Source organism: Artibeus jamaicensis, unplaced genomic scaffold (genome assembly GCF_021234435.1).
Source record: "Artibeus jamaicensis isolate MK-2021 breed Jamaican fruit bat unplaced genomic scaffold, CSHL_Jam_final contig_1526, whole genome shotgun sequence".
NCBI classification, from domain to species: Eukaryota; Metazoa; Chordata; class Mammalia; order Chiroptera; family Phyllostomidae; genus Artibeus; species Artibeus jamaicensis.
The window spans coordinates 2,060,575-2,073,787 of record NW_026521297.1 but is presented as its reverse complement, the minus strand read 5'-3'; the positions used below and the strand labels follow the sequence as shown (position 1 = coordinate 2,073,787).

The 13,213-nt window shown below is 50.1% G+C and overlaps 2 protein-coding genes across 2 annotated transcripts; both read left to right on the top strand.

Annotated features, from left to right (window-relative positions):
• Positions 1-207: 207 nt before the first annotated feature.
• Positions 208-2,976, top strand: BLOC1S3 (biogenesis of lysosomal organelles complex 1 subunit 3). The gene is made up of 2 exons (XM_053668809.1): positions 208-293; positions 665-2,976. Exon 2 carries the CDS (start codon positions 674-676, stop codon positions 1,271-1,273), a length of 600 nt encoding a protein of 199 aa, XP_053524784.1. The 5' UTR covers positions 208-293; positions 665-673; the 3' UTR covers positions 1,274-2,976.
• A 3,843-nt stretch (positions 2,977-6,819) lies between these two features.
• Positions 6,820-10,417, top strand: LOC128627914 (very-long-chain 3-oxoacyl-CoA reductase-B-like). Its single transcript, XM_053668291.1, is given in 7 exon segments — positions 6,820-6,843; positions 8,555-8,599; positions 8,849-8,883; positions 9,094-9,163; positions 9,483-9,569; positions 9,955-10,104; positions 10,298-10,417. Coding segments are annotated over 7 exon segments (531 nt in total).
• The last annotated feature ends 2,796 nt before the right edge of the window (positions 10,418-13,213 follow it).

The following is a 13,213-nucleotide window of genomic DNA, read 5'->3' as shown; positions in this document are numbered from 1 at the left end:
CTACACGTGACGTAACTTGTTTTAAAATCCCTGTCAGTCCTCTCGCCTCGTGGCACAACCCGGAAGCGCCAGCTAAAACACTTTTCTATTGGTCGCACCTCTATTCACGCGACTCTTCACACCCGCCCACAAAGTTGGTTTTGACGGCTTGCTTCCCGGTTGGGAGCCATGAGGCCCAGATGATTGGCCAACACTCTCCCGAACTGCTGCCCTATTGGTTGCGGCTGCCACCGAAGGGACACCGTACTTGCGCTAGGTTGCACCTTCCGCTGGCTCCGAGCTTCCTAGACCCGGTAAGGTCTTCGGTGTTAGCTTTACCTTCCGCGCACCCTTTCGAGTCCCGCTTGACTGTCATTCCTGTGACCCTGGCACTGTTCCCTGAGCGGTTCGAGGAAACTGTGTGCTTCCGGATGTAGCCTCTGCGAGGAAGCAAAATTAGAAAGAGGACAGTGTGGGATTCTGGGAGCTGAGGCCTCAGTCTTGATCAAACTGGTCCTGTTACATATCAGTAAACTGAGGAGGCTGGGGTCCAATAGCCCGGATCGTCGCCGGCAGGAATGATGACTCGGCTAAGATAGTGGCGGGCCAGGGAATCCAGAAACTGCGCTTATTAACTACCGCCTGGCGCCCGCCTCTCACACGGTGCTTTCCCTCTTCTACCTAGCTCGGCGCGATGGCGTCTCAGGGTCGTCGGCGGAGACCGCCGCGGAGGCTTGAGACTGTGGTGCGAGGGGAGGCGGCCGAGACAGATTCAGAGCTTTCTGCAACCTCGTCGGAAGAGGAGCTGTACCTGGGACCCTCGGGCCCAACGCGCGGCCGCCCCACCGGGCTACGGGTGGCCGGGGAAGCCGCAGAGACCGACTCGGACACCGACCCGGAACCGACGGCCGCACCGCGGGACCTGCCTCCGCTCGTGGTGCAGCGGGAAACGGCTGGGGAAGCCTGGGGTACCGAAGAGCCCCCAGCGGCCGCCCCTGCGCTCTCGCTGCTGCAGCTCCGGCTGGCGGAGAGCCAGGCGCGCCTAGACCACGATGTGGCGGCCGCTGTGAGCGGCGTGTACCGCCGGGCGGGCCGCGATGTGGCTGCCCTGGCCAGTAGGTTGGCGGCCGCCCAGACGGCGGGGTTGGCGGCAGCCCACAGCGTGCGCCTGGCACGGGGGGATCTCTGCGCGCTGGCCGAGCGCTTGGACATCGTGGCCAGCTGCAGCCTGCTGCCAGACATCCGCGGCGTGCCGGGGACTGAGCCGAAGCAAGACCCAGGACCGCGGGCCTAGCTATAACCTGCCTGACTCTGCATCCTCCGGGAGCCCTTGTGACCTGGCTCTGTACAGCCCCCATCCCGTACTGTTGTCACCCTCAGGGCTAACCCCACCCCGTGAATAACGTTGCAAACGTGTGTGTTGATGGGGGGTGAGGTAATGGTGCTCAGACCCGCCCCTTGTGTCTGGTTCTCCATGTGGTCCTGGCCCTTCTCCCTGGTTCCTGGCAGCCTGTGTCTGAGGCTTGGCTCCAGCCCCTGGGTAACTGGCCCCTCCTTGATCTGTCTCCATCCTGGGTGCTGACTGTGCCCACCTTGCCCTGTGCTCTGCTTTTCTAAGTTTGGTCTCTGCTCCCAGGGGTTGATGCTGCTTCCCACAGGAGCCCCAGCATCTATTTGTTGGGGCTGTCACCTTCCCCCCTCCGTACAGACACCGTGCTTCCACTGGGTAGTGCATCCCACAGGCTCTGAGCTTCCTGGCCAGGTTCCCTGGCGCCTTCCTTCACCCTCTTAGCTCCGCCTCCACTCCTAGCTAGACTTCTAGAATTTTGTCTGCCTTGGCTGGACCCTGTTTCTATCTCCTAGTTTTAGTCCTTGCTCTGCCATCTCTGGCTCCTTTTCCTTGGTCTTAGCTGGCCCCGGTGAGCCTGATCTCATCTCCTGGGTCCAGTTTTACCCTTAGGATTGGTTTTACTTCGTTTTTGCTTTTCCCTTCCAGCGTATACTACCTGCCTGTTCCTGGGCTTCGAAACCCGCTGCAGCTTTCGTCATCAGGCCCAAGATGTGTGGCCTGCCGCCCACTCTAGGGGCATCTCCTCCAGACCCAAGTAGATGGGCCCTCCACCCTCTCCAGGCCAAAGTAGCACCTTGTGCCTGAGCTCCAGATAGAAAACGGGCCCCCTCCTGACTGTCCAGGGGGATAATGGCACCCTTCCCTTAGGGCTCAACACAGGCAGCCCTGCTGCTTTGGATGCAGCGATACTGCTTTGCAGAGGCGGACCGCACGCATGGAGTTCGTTCATCGTGTTGACCCCTGGATGCTAAGAGGACTTGGATTTCTGTTCCTTCTTCTGGCTACAACCCTAACCCTTTAGCCTCATTCACATTTATTCCTGTCCCCCCTCTTTTGTCCCAACTGAAAGCTGAGAGCTGAACCCCCAGCATGGAGAAGTAGGGAAGAACACTATGGCAGGCTCATGAAAACGCACAACATTGACTGACGTGGTCATTTCCTCTTATCTCTCCACCTGTGCTGGGGTGGGTTGGCTAGTGATTTCTCTGAGACGTGAGGGTCCCACGAGAGCTGGGACCTGCTGCCTGGCCTGTTGAAGGTGAAGCTGTAGCTGGCGATGAGGGTTCCGAGTGTTCTGCTTTTTTGCCTGGTTTTGCACTTCCTTGTATTCTGTTGTATACATTTGCAGGGCATGCTGGGAGCCACAGCCAGTCTGGGCCCTCGCCAAGCTCACAGTCCACTGGTAGAGACAGACATTAATAAAATACTCTCATAAATAAATGGATAGTTTTAATAATTACGGCTTGTACTTTTAATTTTTCTGTCACTATGATTAGTGTCATAAAGAGATAACGAGTTTTGTGAGGGTGTAACTGCCCTCTGGCGACCTCGTCTGGGGAGACGGATCGGGGAGGTCAGATGGCTTTGCTGAGGAAGCGATGAGTGAGTTTGAGCTGAACCCTAAAGGTATAAATAAATGAAACTGGAGTAGAGAGAGTTTCAGGCAGGAGGACCAGCATATGCAAAGGCCCTGAGTCAGAAGGGAACGTTACCTATTTAAGTAACAGAAGAAGGTGACCAAGGACCAGGAAATTGGCTCTGAGTAGCATCTGGGAGGAGGGCATACAAAGATTTAGCAAAGGCAGCGAAACCCATTGGTAGCAATAGCCCGCTGCCCCTGGAGGTTTTCATAACTGCTTTTTTGGGGAGAGGGAGAGACCATTGACTCAAGGTGTTTTTCGGGGTACACTTTTGCGTGCCCTGGGGTAACTCATGTCCCGAGTAGGTGACAGTTGTTTGCACCTGTTGAAGTTGAGATGTAGAGGCTTTATGGTCCCTTCAGCTAGTGCCTTAGGGAGAATGAGGGACTCAAATAAGGTCCCCCTCTGTATTGATCTTACAGAGTAAGATTAATATATTGAACCAGGGTGTGGCCTAAGCTTTAAGAATTTGGCAGGGGGAGCCCTGGCTGGGTAGCGCAGTTGGTTAGAGTGTGGTTCTGATACACCAAGGTTGCAGATTCTTATGTCCTTGGTCAGGGTACATACAAGACTAAACCAACAAGCTCTGGCTGGTGTGGCTCAGTGGTTGAGCACCAGCCTGCAAGTCAAAGGGTCGCTGGTTTAATTCCCAGTCAGGGCACATGCCCAGGTTGTGGGCCAGGTCCCTAGTGGGGGGCAGATGAGAGGCAACCATACATTGATGTTGCTCTCCCTCTCTCCCTTCCCCCTCTAAAAGACAAAATCTTTTTTAAAAAGACTGAACTGAGCCCTGGCTGGTGTAGCTCAGTGGATTGAGTGCAGGCCTGCGAACCAAAGGATCATTGGTTCGATTCCCAGTCAGGGCACATGCCTGGGTTGCAGGCCAGTTCCCAGCAGGGGACACATGAGAGGCAACCACACATTGATATTTCTCTCCCTCCTTCCTTTCCCCTCTAAAGATAAATCAATAAAATCTTTAAAAATAATAAATTCAGTCTTTTAAAAAAAATTTCACACCAAATCTCTAGCTAAAAGGTTTGCTGGTGAGGAGCCCAAAACTAGGAAGGCATGTGGGTGTAAAGAGGCAATAAAACAGGTTTTCCCAGAGATTGCCAACAGCCTGAACGGAAGGAGAGGTGACGGGTAGAGACTGGTCCTCCAAGGCAGTGCTAGGACAAGTCGCACCAGCGCCAGTGAAGAAATCCACCACCTGGTCCTCTGAGTTAGGTGGGGGGAACTGGGGTGTGACTGCCAATGACGGGTCAAGTCCTTCATCAGGAATTGCCCCTCAGAATGGGGCAGAAAGGACCCTCTGAGGCCCCGGCCAGGTAGCTTGGGAGAGCTGGAGCATCATCCTGATACACCAAGGTCGTGGGTTCAATTAAGAATCAGCCAATGGCCCTGGCCGGTGTAGCTCAGTGGACTGAGCTCGGGCCTGCGAACCACACGATCGCGGTTCGATTCCCAGTCAGGGCACATACCTGGGTTGCAGGCCGGTTCCCTGCAGGCCAGTTCCCAGCAGGGGACGCACAAAAAGGCAACCATACATTGATGTTTCTCTCTCTCTCTCCTCCCCCCCTCCCCTCTAAAGATAAATAAATAATAAAATATTAAAAAAAAAAAAGAATCAGCCAATGAGTGGGTCAAGAAGTGGATCAGCGAATCCATGTTTGTCTCTCCCTAAAGTCAATCAATCAATCAATGATTTTTTTTTTTAAATGACTCTCTGAAGACACGGGTCTAGGGGGATGGATATGTGAGCTTCCTTTCTTTGAGGTGCAGGGCAATCGCTGGACCGATGTCGGCCTTCACAGCATCTGCCCTCGTCCTGAGACAAATCGGTAAGGCTCTACCCTGCCGCTGGTTTGGCAGGAAAAGTGGGAGGACTTAGAATCATCTTCCGTTTTCCTGAAGACTCAGCTTGCAAAGTGCAGACTGTTGATTTTCATTCCCTTTTCTTCCGGTTTTCTGCTATTTTCGAAGCATCGAGAAGCCATTTCTGTAATAACACTGAGATTGTCCAGCCCAGCCAACCACATTGGTTTTTTTTTTAGTACATTTTATTGATGATGTTATTACAGTTGTTCCAGTTTTACCCCCTTTGCCTCCTCCATCCGGTAACCCCCTTCCCTCCAGCATCTCCCCCCTCAATTTAGTTCATGTCCAGGTGTCGTGCATATAAGTTCTTTGGCTTCTCCATTTCCCATAATCTTCTTAACATGCCCCTGTCTATTTTCTACCTACCAATTATGCTTTTTTAATCCCTGCACCTTTCCCCCCATTCTCCCCCTTCTCCCTCCCCATTGAGAGCCCTCTAAATGATCTCCATACCTATGACTCTCTTCCTGTTCTGGTTGTTTGCTTTGTTTGTTTGTTTTAGATTTCAGTTGTTGATAGCTGTGAATTTGTTGTTTTTTTCATGTTCATAGTTTTTTAAAATTTTTTTAAATTTAGTTTTAGAGAGAGGGGGTGGGAAGAAGGAAGAAAGGCAGAGAAACATCAGTGTGTGGTTGCCTCTTGTGCGCCCCCTACAGGGGACCTGGTCTGCAACCCAGGCATGTGCCCTGACTGGGAATCAAACCAGCGACCCTTTGCTTCTCAGTCTGGCATTCAATCCACTGAGCCACACCAGCCAGGGCTTTCACCCATTTTTTTTTACCTGTGTCATCTTTTCTCTTATTAACTTATAAGAAATCATTATATATTAGGCATATAATTTCATGTCTGCCACACAGGTTGCAATTTAATTTTGTTTGACGTTTGATGATTTTATGATGTTTTTAATGTGCTAAATTTTATCTGCTCCCATCCTTATTGCTGCAGTCTCTTGTCTTTATATTGACGGTGAAAATACCCATTACAAATTGTCGAATGAAGTCAGAAAGGGCCAGGAGGCTTTGCAAACTCATCTGAGGTGGGTGCCCGGGGAAGCTGGGCGTTGCTGTGCAGCCGGCCTTGCAGGAGCTGGGAGCCGAGGAACCCACGTACATCGCAGGAACCTCCTGCGCAAGCACCGCGACCACCGCACCGTTTTGGATGGGTCTCTGTGCGGGAGATGATGTCTAGCTGTCAATGTTAAGACACATCCAAAGCTATAGAGAAGTTTTATGAGATTATTTAAGCCCAAACTGAGGACAATTGTTGGGAAATCTTAACAGATTGAGAAAATGCTCCAAAGCATGGCGGTTTTGCAGCTTATTTTATATAGTTACACCCCAAGGAGGAGACGTAAGGAGGACTCCGTGAAATTCATTGGTGGTAGGTAGATCAGGCAGGCCAGAGAAAGCAAAGCAGGGAGATCTCTGAGACTGGATAAAAAGTAAAACGGAGATACATCAGCCTTCTTCCACAGGTGGATACAGGGTAGTTAATAATTACATTTACAGAACATAGAGGTCGTATTCAAGGAACAGGGTGACAATCAGGGGTTCTATGGTCTCTGCTCTGGTGCCGTGGGTGTCTCCTGAGCGAACCAGAAAAGGAGATCACTCTGTTATTTCAATGTTATCTTAGATGCAAAAAGACAACAGAGCCCTGGCTGGCATGGTTCAGTGGTTTGAGTGCTGGCCTGAGAACCAAAGCGTCGCCGTTTTAATTCTTAGAGCACAGGCCTGGGTTGTGGGTCAGATTCCCCAGTAGGTGGCGCGCAAGAGGCAACCAATAGATGTATCTCCGGCACGTCGATGTTTCCCTTTCTTCCTCTGTCCCTGTCTCTCTGAAAATTAATTGATGAATTCTGCTCTTACCACCCTGCAAATGACCCTTTGAACCCCAAGGCACTTGACCTCCTCCCTCGCTCGGGCCGTCTCATACACCCACGTTCCCTCCCTGTCTCTGCACGGCTCCCGCATGCGGGCTCTCCAATTCTCGCAGGTAGGTGTGCGGGCTTCCTTTACAGGTGCATGTACTGAATTTGGTTCTTTCCTCTTGTTAGTCTGTCTCGATTTTGGACCAGACTGAAGAGCGTGTGGAGTATATAAGGAAGGCGGCAAAGGGGGCTTTTTTTTTTTTAATTAAAGTACTTATTTATCTTTAGAGAGGAAGGGAAGGAGAGAGGGAGAGAAACAACAATGTATGGTTGCCTTCCGTGCATCCCCTGCAGAGAACTGGCCTGCAGGGAACCTGGTGTGCAACCTAGGTATGTGCTCTGACTGGGAATCGAACCGCAATTGTCTGGTTTGCAGGCCCGTGCTCAATCCACTGAGCTACAACAGCCAGGTACACTTCTGCTTACTTCTGCTTTCACACAACATGGATGAATCCTATAAACAGAATGTTTAGCAGAGAAAGCCAGGGATAAAAATATACAGTGTATGATTTCACTCGCGCAGGAAGTTCAGAACTGGAGGAAAGTATTCTAGAGCGTTTTAGAGGTCAAGGTAATGGTTAACTGGGGAGGAGGTCAGGGTCATGGTTGCTGGGGGGAAGAATCTGGGAAACTCAATACTTTCTTGAGAGTGGTAGAGAAGAAAGATTTGTATTTATTTTTTACACTAAAAATCTGTGCACTTTGGTGTGTGTATGGTGTACTTCTATAAAAAGCTTACGGGTCAAGCGCTGACTGGTGGGGTTCAGTTGATTGGGTGTCCTCCCGATCGCTGGTTCGATCCCTGGTCAGGGCACCTGCCTGGTTCCCCGGAGGGGGGGGCGGAGCTTACAGCAGGTAACCGACGGTGTTTCTCTCTCACACCTATGTTTGTCTCCTCTTTTTCCCACCTTTCCCCTCTCTCTAAAAATAAATTAAAAACTTATTTTAAAAAAGTTTATGGGTCAAAAAATCCAGAGAGAGAAGTTTATGAAATGAGGTGACAATCTCCCTTCTCCCGCCACACCGTTTCCCCAAAGTGACCCCCAGTTAAAAATGTGGTAGATGTCTTTGTCTTTATGCCTGTGGAGAGGCATGTGTGTGTCATTTTTATCCAGATGTCAGGCAACCTACTGTTCTGCTCTGTACCTTAGACAAGTAACCGTGAATCTTGGGGATTATTCGAATTGGAAGCAACAGCTGACCCATCGCTGGGTCACCTGTTGCACAGTATTGGGCTCCATCATATTTATTTAATCATCCCGCCGGGGATGAAGTTCTGGATGTTTCCTATTACCTGTGATGACACTGTTGCCACCAATATCTTTGGACACGATTCATTTCCCATATGTGTGAGTTTCTTGGAAAGAAATCAACGTCCAGAAGTGGAGTTCATGGGTCAAAGGGCATGTGCCTTTTAAATTCTAGTAGATGCGCTCTGGCTGGTGTAGCTCAGTGGATTGAGCACAGGCCTAGGAACGAAACAACCATGGTTTGATTCCCAGTCAGGGCACATGCCTGGGTTGCAGGCTAGTTCCTATCCAGCAGGGGACACCCGAGAGGCAACCATACATTGATATTTCTCTCCCTCTCTCCTTCCCTTCCCCTCTAAAGGTAAATAAAATATTTTAAAAAATTCTAGTAGATGCTACTTTTAAAGATATATACGTGTTCCATCTTAAAAGAAAAGTAAGCTAGGAAATAAGAAAAGGTGGGAGTTGAGGAGGGTTGGTGAAGGGAAGGACTGATGGTTCTGTTTTTTTTTTGGTTTTTCCCTAGAGACTCTCGGATGTTATAAACTGCAACATCATGTCTGTGGCCCAGGTGAGACCCCACTAGGAGAAGCTAAGTGCAAAGTCAGCATAGCTCTGACCACTCTGGGGGATCCGCAGAATCCTCCTCCCCGGACTAGCGCCCTTCCCCACCCCGTGGAGAAGGTGCGGGGGGGGGGGAGGGATATTCACTTACCACACAAAAAAAAGATAGGGGGTGGGAGTGGACTGGAGGAGGAGGGCGATGCAGATTGAAGTATTGGAAAGAGAAAAATGAGGCCCTGCCCACTCTGCCCTACAGATGACCGCAATTGTCCTGCCCCAGATGGTGTCCAGGTAAGAGGCCTTCTTTTCCTCTTCCACTCTGGGTGCTCCCCGATCCAACCTCCAGGCTTTTCCCCTTCCCCAGCGGTCCCACTCACGTTTCCGACACTTCCCTTTCCCTCCGAGGTTTCTCAGATTAGGGCGTGGCTCGGGGGGCGGGAGGGGCGGGAATCACCTGGACCCCCTCCTCCCCACCTTTCAGCTCTGCTTCCTCCTCCTGAGCAAAGGCATCGTCATCAACATCTCTTCATTTCTTGGCGGGAAACCCAACCCACTTTTCTCCGCGTGGGAGGTACCCAGGCCCCGCAGACCCGGGCGAGGGTCATCCTGCCGTAGCCCTGAACGCGCGCGCGCCCGCGTGTGATATCTGGGGCACAGTCTAGTTTTTAAAAAATTACTCAGAGAAACGGAGGCGAAGGAGCAAGAGAACAACGGGGAAGGAGCGCAGACAGGGCCGGTTGCACAGAGTGGGGGATGGGAATAGAGGGAGGGCTTGGAGCGGGAAGCCCTCAGGGATTTAGGTGAGCACGAGGGGCGGGGCTGGGAGCAGGGACCGCGCTGGGGCGGGGACGCGCCCGAAGAGCCTGCGCGCGGAGGCTCGCGAGCCTGAGACCCGCTCTCCTTCCTCGCAGGCCTTTGTGCGGAGCTTCTCCCAGGCAGCAGGCGCGGAGTATTTCTCTCAGGGAGTCCTGGTTCAGGTGCCTGACCGCAGGGGCGGGGCTCACAAGGGACGTGACCTGAGTGGCAGCTCTGAAGGAGGGGGCTCTGGCGGGGGTGGGGGCTTAGAGACCGTGGAGGCTCCGGGGTTGGGGCAGAGAAGGGTGGAGAATGCTGGGCTCCCCAAACACTCCAGAGGAGCAACCTCCCAAACTGCTGGCAGTTTCAGGGGGCGTGTCCGTCGCCAGGCGGGGCCTCTATAGGGCGAGGCCGGCGCGGGTCTGGGCGGGGCCTAAAGGGGCGGGGTCTCTGAGACGTGACTCCTGGAGCAGCAAATGGGTGGAACTCTGGGATTCCCAAACGGAGCCTGGGAATTTAGCTGGGTTGAGAGGGGAGCTTTTCCCTGCACCTCCTTCCTGCCTGCAGACAGTGAACCCCGTCCTGGTCGAATCAGGTATGACCGCTAACATGAAACATTGAATGGCTTTAATGAATTCTGAAGACTACGCTCGCCAGGCGTTGGACACCCTTGGCCTCACCTCCCAAATTCCCGGGTGCCTCAGTCACGCTGTGCAGGTGCCTCCATGGGGCAATTATGGGCGCAGAGCTGGATGGGACACCTCCTGGCCCAGGTCCACTAGTCCTCACTCTGAAGTGAGGAGATGTCCAGAGGTGGGGAGGGCCTCCACCTTGGGCTGGGGAGACAGGAGAAGAGATGGGGGACCCACGGGTGGGGTGTATTCTGATTCCTGGTCCCTTTCCTTCCCAGAGTTTCCTGGTGGCTCTCCTCCTGCCCAACTGGCTTTTTCTCAGTCGTTGGGGAGTCAAGCTTTCATATCTGTCGACCAGTTCTATTACAAAAGTAAAGCCCTCTAATAAAAGGCCTTGAAGCCCTTGTGGCCACTTGCTGCCCCACCTCCCACAGTCCTGGGCCGGTGCTGTTGATGTCAGCACCACTATCCCACATGTGTGAAGAGATGACAAGCATGGGAGAGAATTGGACACCTGAACACCCGAATATTTGGTGACAACTGTGGCATCTTAAACCTCTGACAGAAAGGTGGCCTTTTTAATATGTGGAACTGAGACAGCTAGATAGCTATTTGGGCGGGGGGGGGGCGAGATATAACTATATATGTGGATGTATATATACCAGCTATTTTCAACCTTTTTCATATGATAGCGCACATAGACTAATTACAAACATTCTGCAGCACACCCAAAAATATATGTTTTGCCGATCAGACAAAAAAAAGTATAATTTTGATTCATTCACACCAGACAACTATTGATGTGTGTTGGCTGTTGTCACTTTTTTATTGGACAATCTGAAGGAAATGAAGTCAGTGCCCCTGACTAAATAGTCATGTATAGCGTACTTTTCTAAACAATAATTTATTTATTTTTAGAGGAGGGAAGGGAGGGAGGAAGAGAGGGAGAGAAACATCACTGTGCAAGAGATACATTGGTCAGTTACCTCTTGTGGCCTCCCCACCCTCACTGGGCACCTGGTCCACAACCCAGGCATGGGTCCCGACCAGGAATCAAACCAGCAGCCTTTTTGTTCGCAGGCCAGCACTAAATCCATTGAGCCGCACCAGCCAGGGTTTGGTATTGCATATCTTAAAAATTATTGTGGCACACCAGTTGAAAGTTGCTGATATAAACATATATATGTATATATACAAATAAATGTAGGGGTGATCATTGTAAAACTTGGTGAATGCACTAAAAACCACTATATTGTACACATTCAAAGGACAAATTTTATGGTATGTGAATTATATCTCTATAAAAGTAATTTTAAAAATAAGAGACTCCTCCAAGTGAGTGTGTATGTATATAAATCAAATCTGTCCCTCACACCACTCACCTGCCTAAATGCACCAGAAATCCCATGTAATAATGGAAACATAAGTAGAAGAATACATGAATGAATTCCTTTCCATTTTAGGAGTGAGAGAATCTTTTTTTTAAAAAAAATATATTTTATACATTATGCTGTTAGAGTTGTCCCATTTCCCCCCTTTATTCTCCTCCACCCTGGGTACCCTCTCCCACCCACATCCCCCTCCCCCTTAGTTCATGTCCATGTGTCTTACATATAAGTTCTTTGGCTTCTCCATTTCCCATACTATTCTTAATCTCCCCCTGTCTATTTTCTACCTACCATTTATTTTATTTATTCCCTGTACTTTCCCCCTTCCTCCCCTCCTCTTCCCCGCTGATAACCCTCCAGGTAATTTCTGTGATTCTTTTCCTGTTCTAGTTGTTTGCTTAGTTTTTGTTTTCTTTTTAGGTTCAGTCGGTGATAGTTGTGAGTTTGCTGTCCTTTCACTGTTCATTTTTTTAATCTTCTTTTTCTTAGAAAAGTCCCTTTAACATTTCATATAATAAGGGCATATAATAAGGGCTTGGTGAACTCCTTTTTTTTTTTTTAAGATTTTATTTATTTATCTTTAGAGGGGAAGGGAAGGAGAGAGGGAGAGAAACATCAATGTATGGTTGCCTTTCGTGCGTCCGCTGCTGGGACCTGGCCTGCAGGGAACCTGCCTGCAACCCTGGCATGTGCCCTGACTGGGAATCGAACCGCGATTGTCTGGTTCGCAGAGCCCGTGCTCAATCCACTGAGCTACACCAGCCAGGGCTGGTGAACTCCTTTAACTTGACCTTATTTGGGAAGCACTTTATCTGCCCTTCCATTCTAAATGATAGCTTTGCTGGATAGAGCACTCTTGGTTGCAGGTCCTTGCCTTTCATGACTTTGAATACTTCCTTCCAGCCCCTTCTTGCCTGTAAGGTTTCTTTGGAGTAATCAACTGATGGTCTTATGGGAAGTCCTTTGTAGGTAACTGTCTCCTTTCCTCTTGCTGCTTTTAAGATTCTCTCCCTGTCGGCCCTGGCTGGTGTAGCTCAGTGGATTGAGCGCGGGCCTGCGAACCAGACAATCGCGGTTCGATTCCCAGTCAGGGCACATGCCTGGGTTGCAGACCAGTTCCCTGCAGGCCAGTTCCCAGCAGGGGACGCACAAAAGGCAACCATACATTGATGTTTCTCTCCCTCTCTCCTTCCCTTCCCCTCTAAAGATAAATAAATAAAATATTTAAAAAAAAAGATTCTCTCCCTGTCTTTAATCTTGGGTAATATAATTACAATGTGCCTTGGTGTGTTCCTCCTTGGGCCCAACTTCTTTGGGACTCTCTGAGCTTCCTGGGCTTCCTGGAAGTCTATTTCCTTTGCCAGGTTGGGGAAGTTCTCCTTTATTATTTGTTCAAATAAGTTTTTTATTTCTTGCTCTTCCTCTTCTCCTTCTGGCACCCCTATGATTCAGATGTTGGAACGTTTAAAATTGTCCTGGAGGTTCCTAAGCCTCTCCTATTTTTTTGAATTCTTGTTTCTTCATTCTGTTCTGGTCGAATGTTTCTTTCTTCTGGTCCAAACCATTGATCTGAGACCCGGTTTCCTTCCCATCACTGTTAGTTCCCTGTATATTTTCCTTTACTTCACTTTTCATAGCCTTCATTTTTTTTCCTTTATTTTTCTACCATACTCAGCCAATTCTGTGAGCATCCTAATTACCAGTGTTTTGAACTGTGCACCTGATAGGTTGGCTATCTCTTCATTACTTAGCTGTATTTTTTTCTGTAGCTTTGATCTGTTCTTTCATTGGAGCCACTTTTTTTTG

Coding starts and splice junctions, on each gene's coding strand:
- BLOC1S3 (XM_053668809.1), top strand. CDS start 674: ATGGCGTCTCAGGGTCGTCGGCGGAGACCGCCGCGGAGGCTTGAGACT.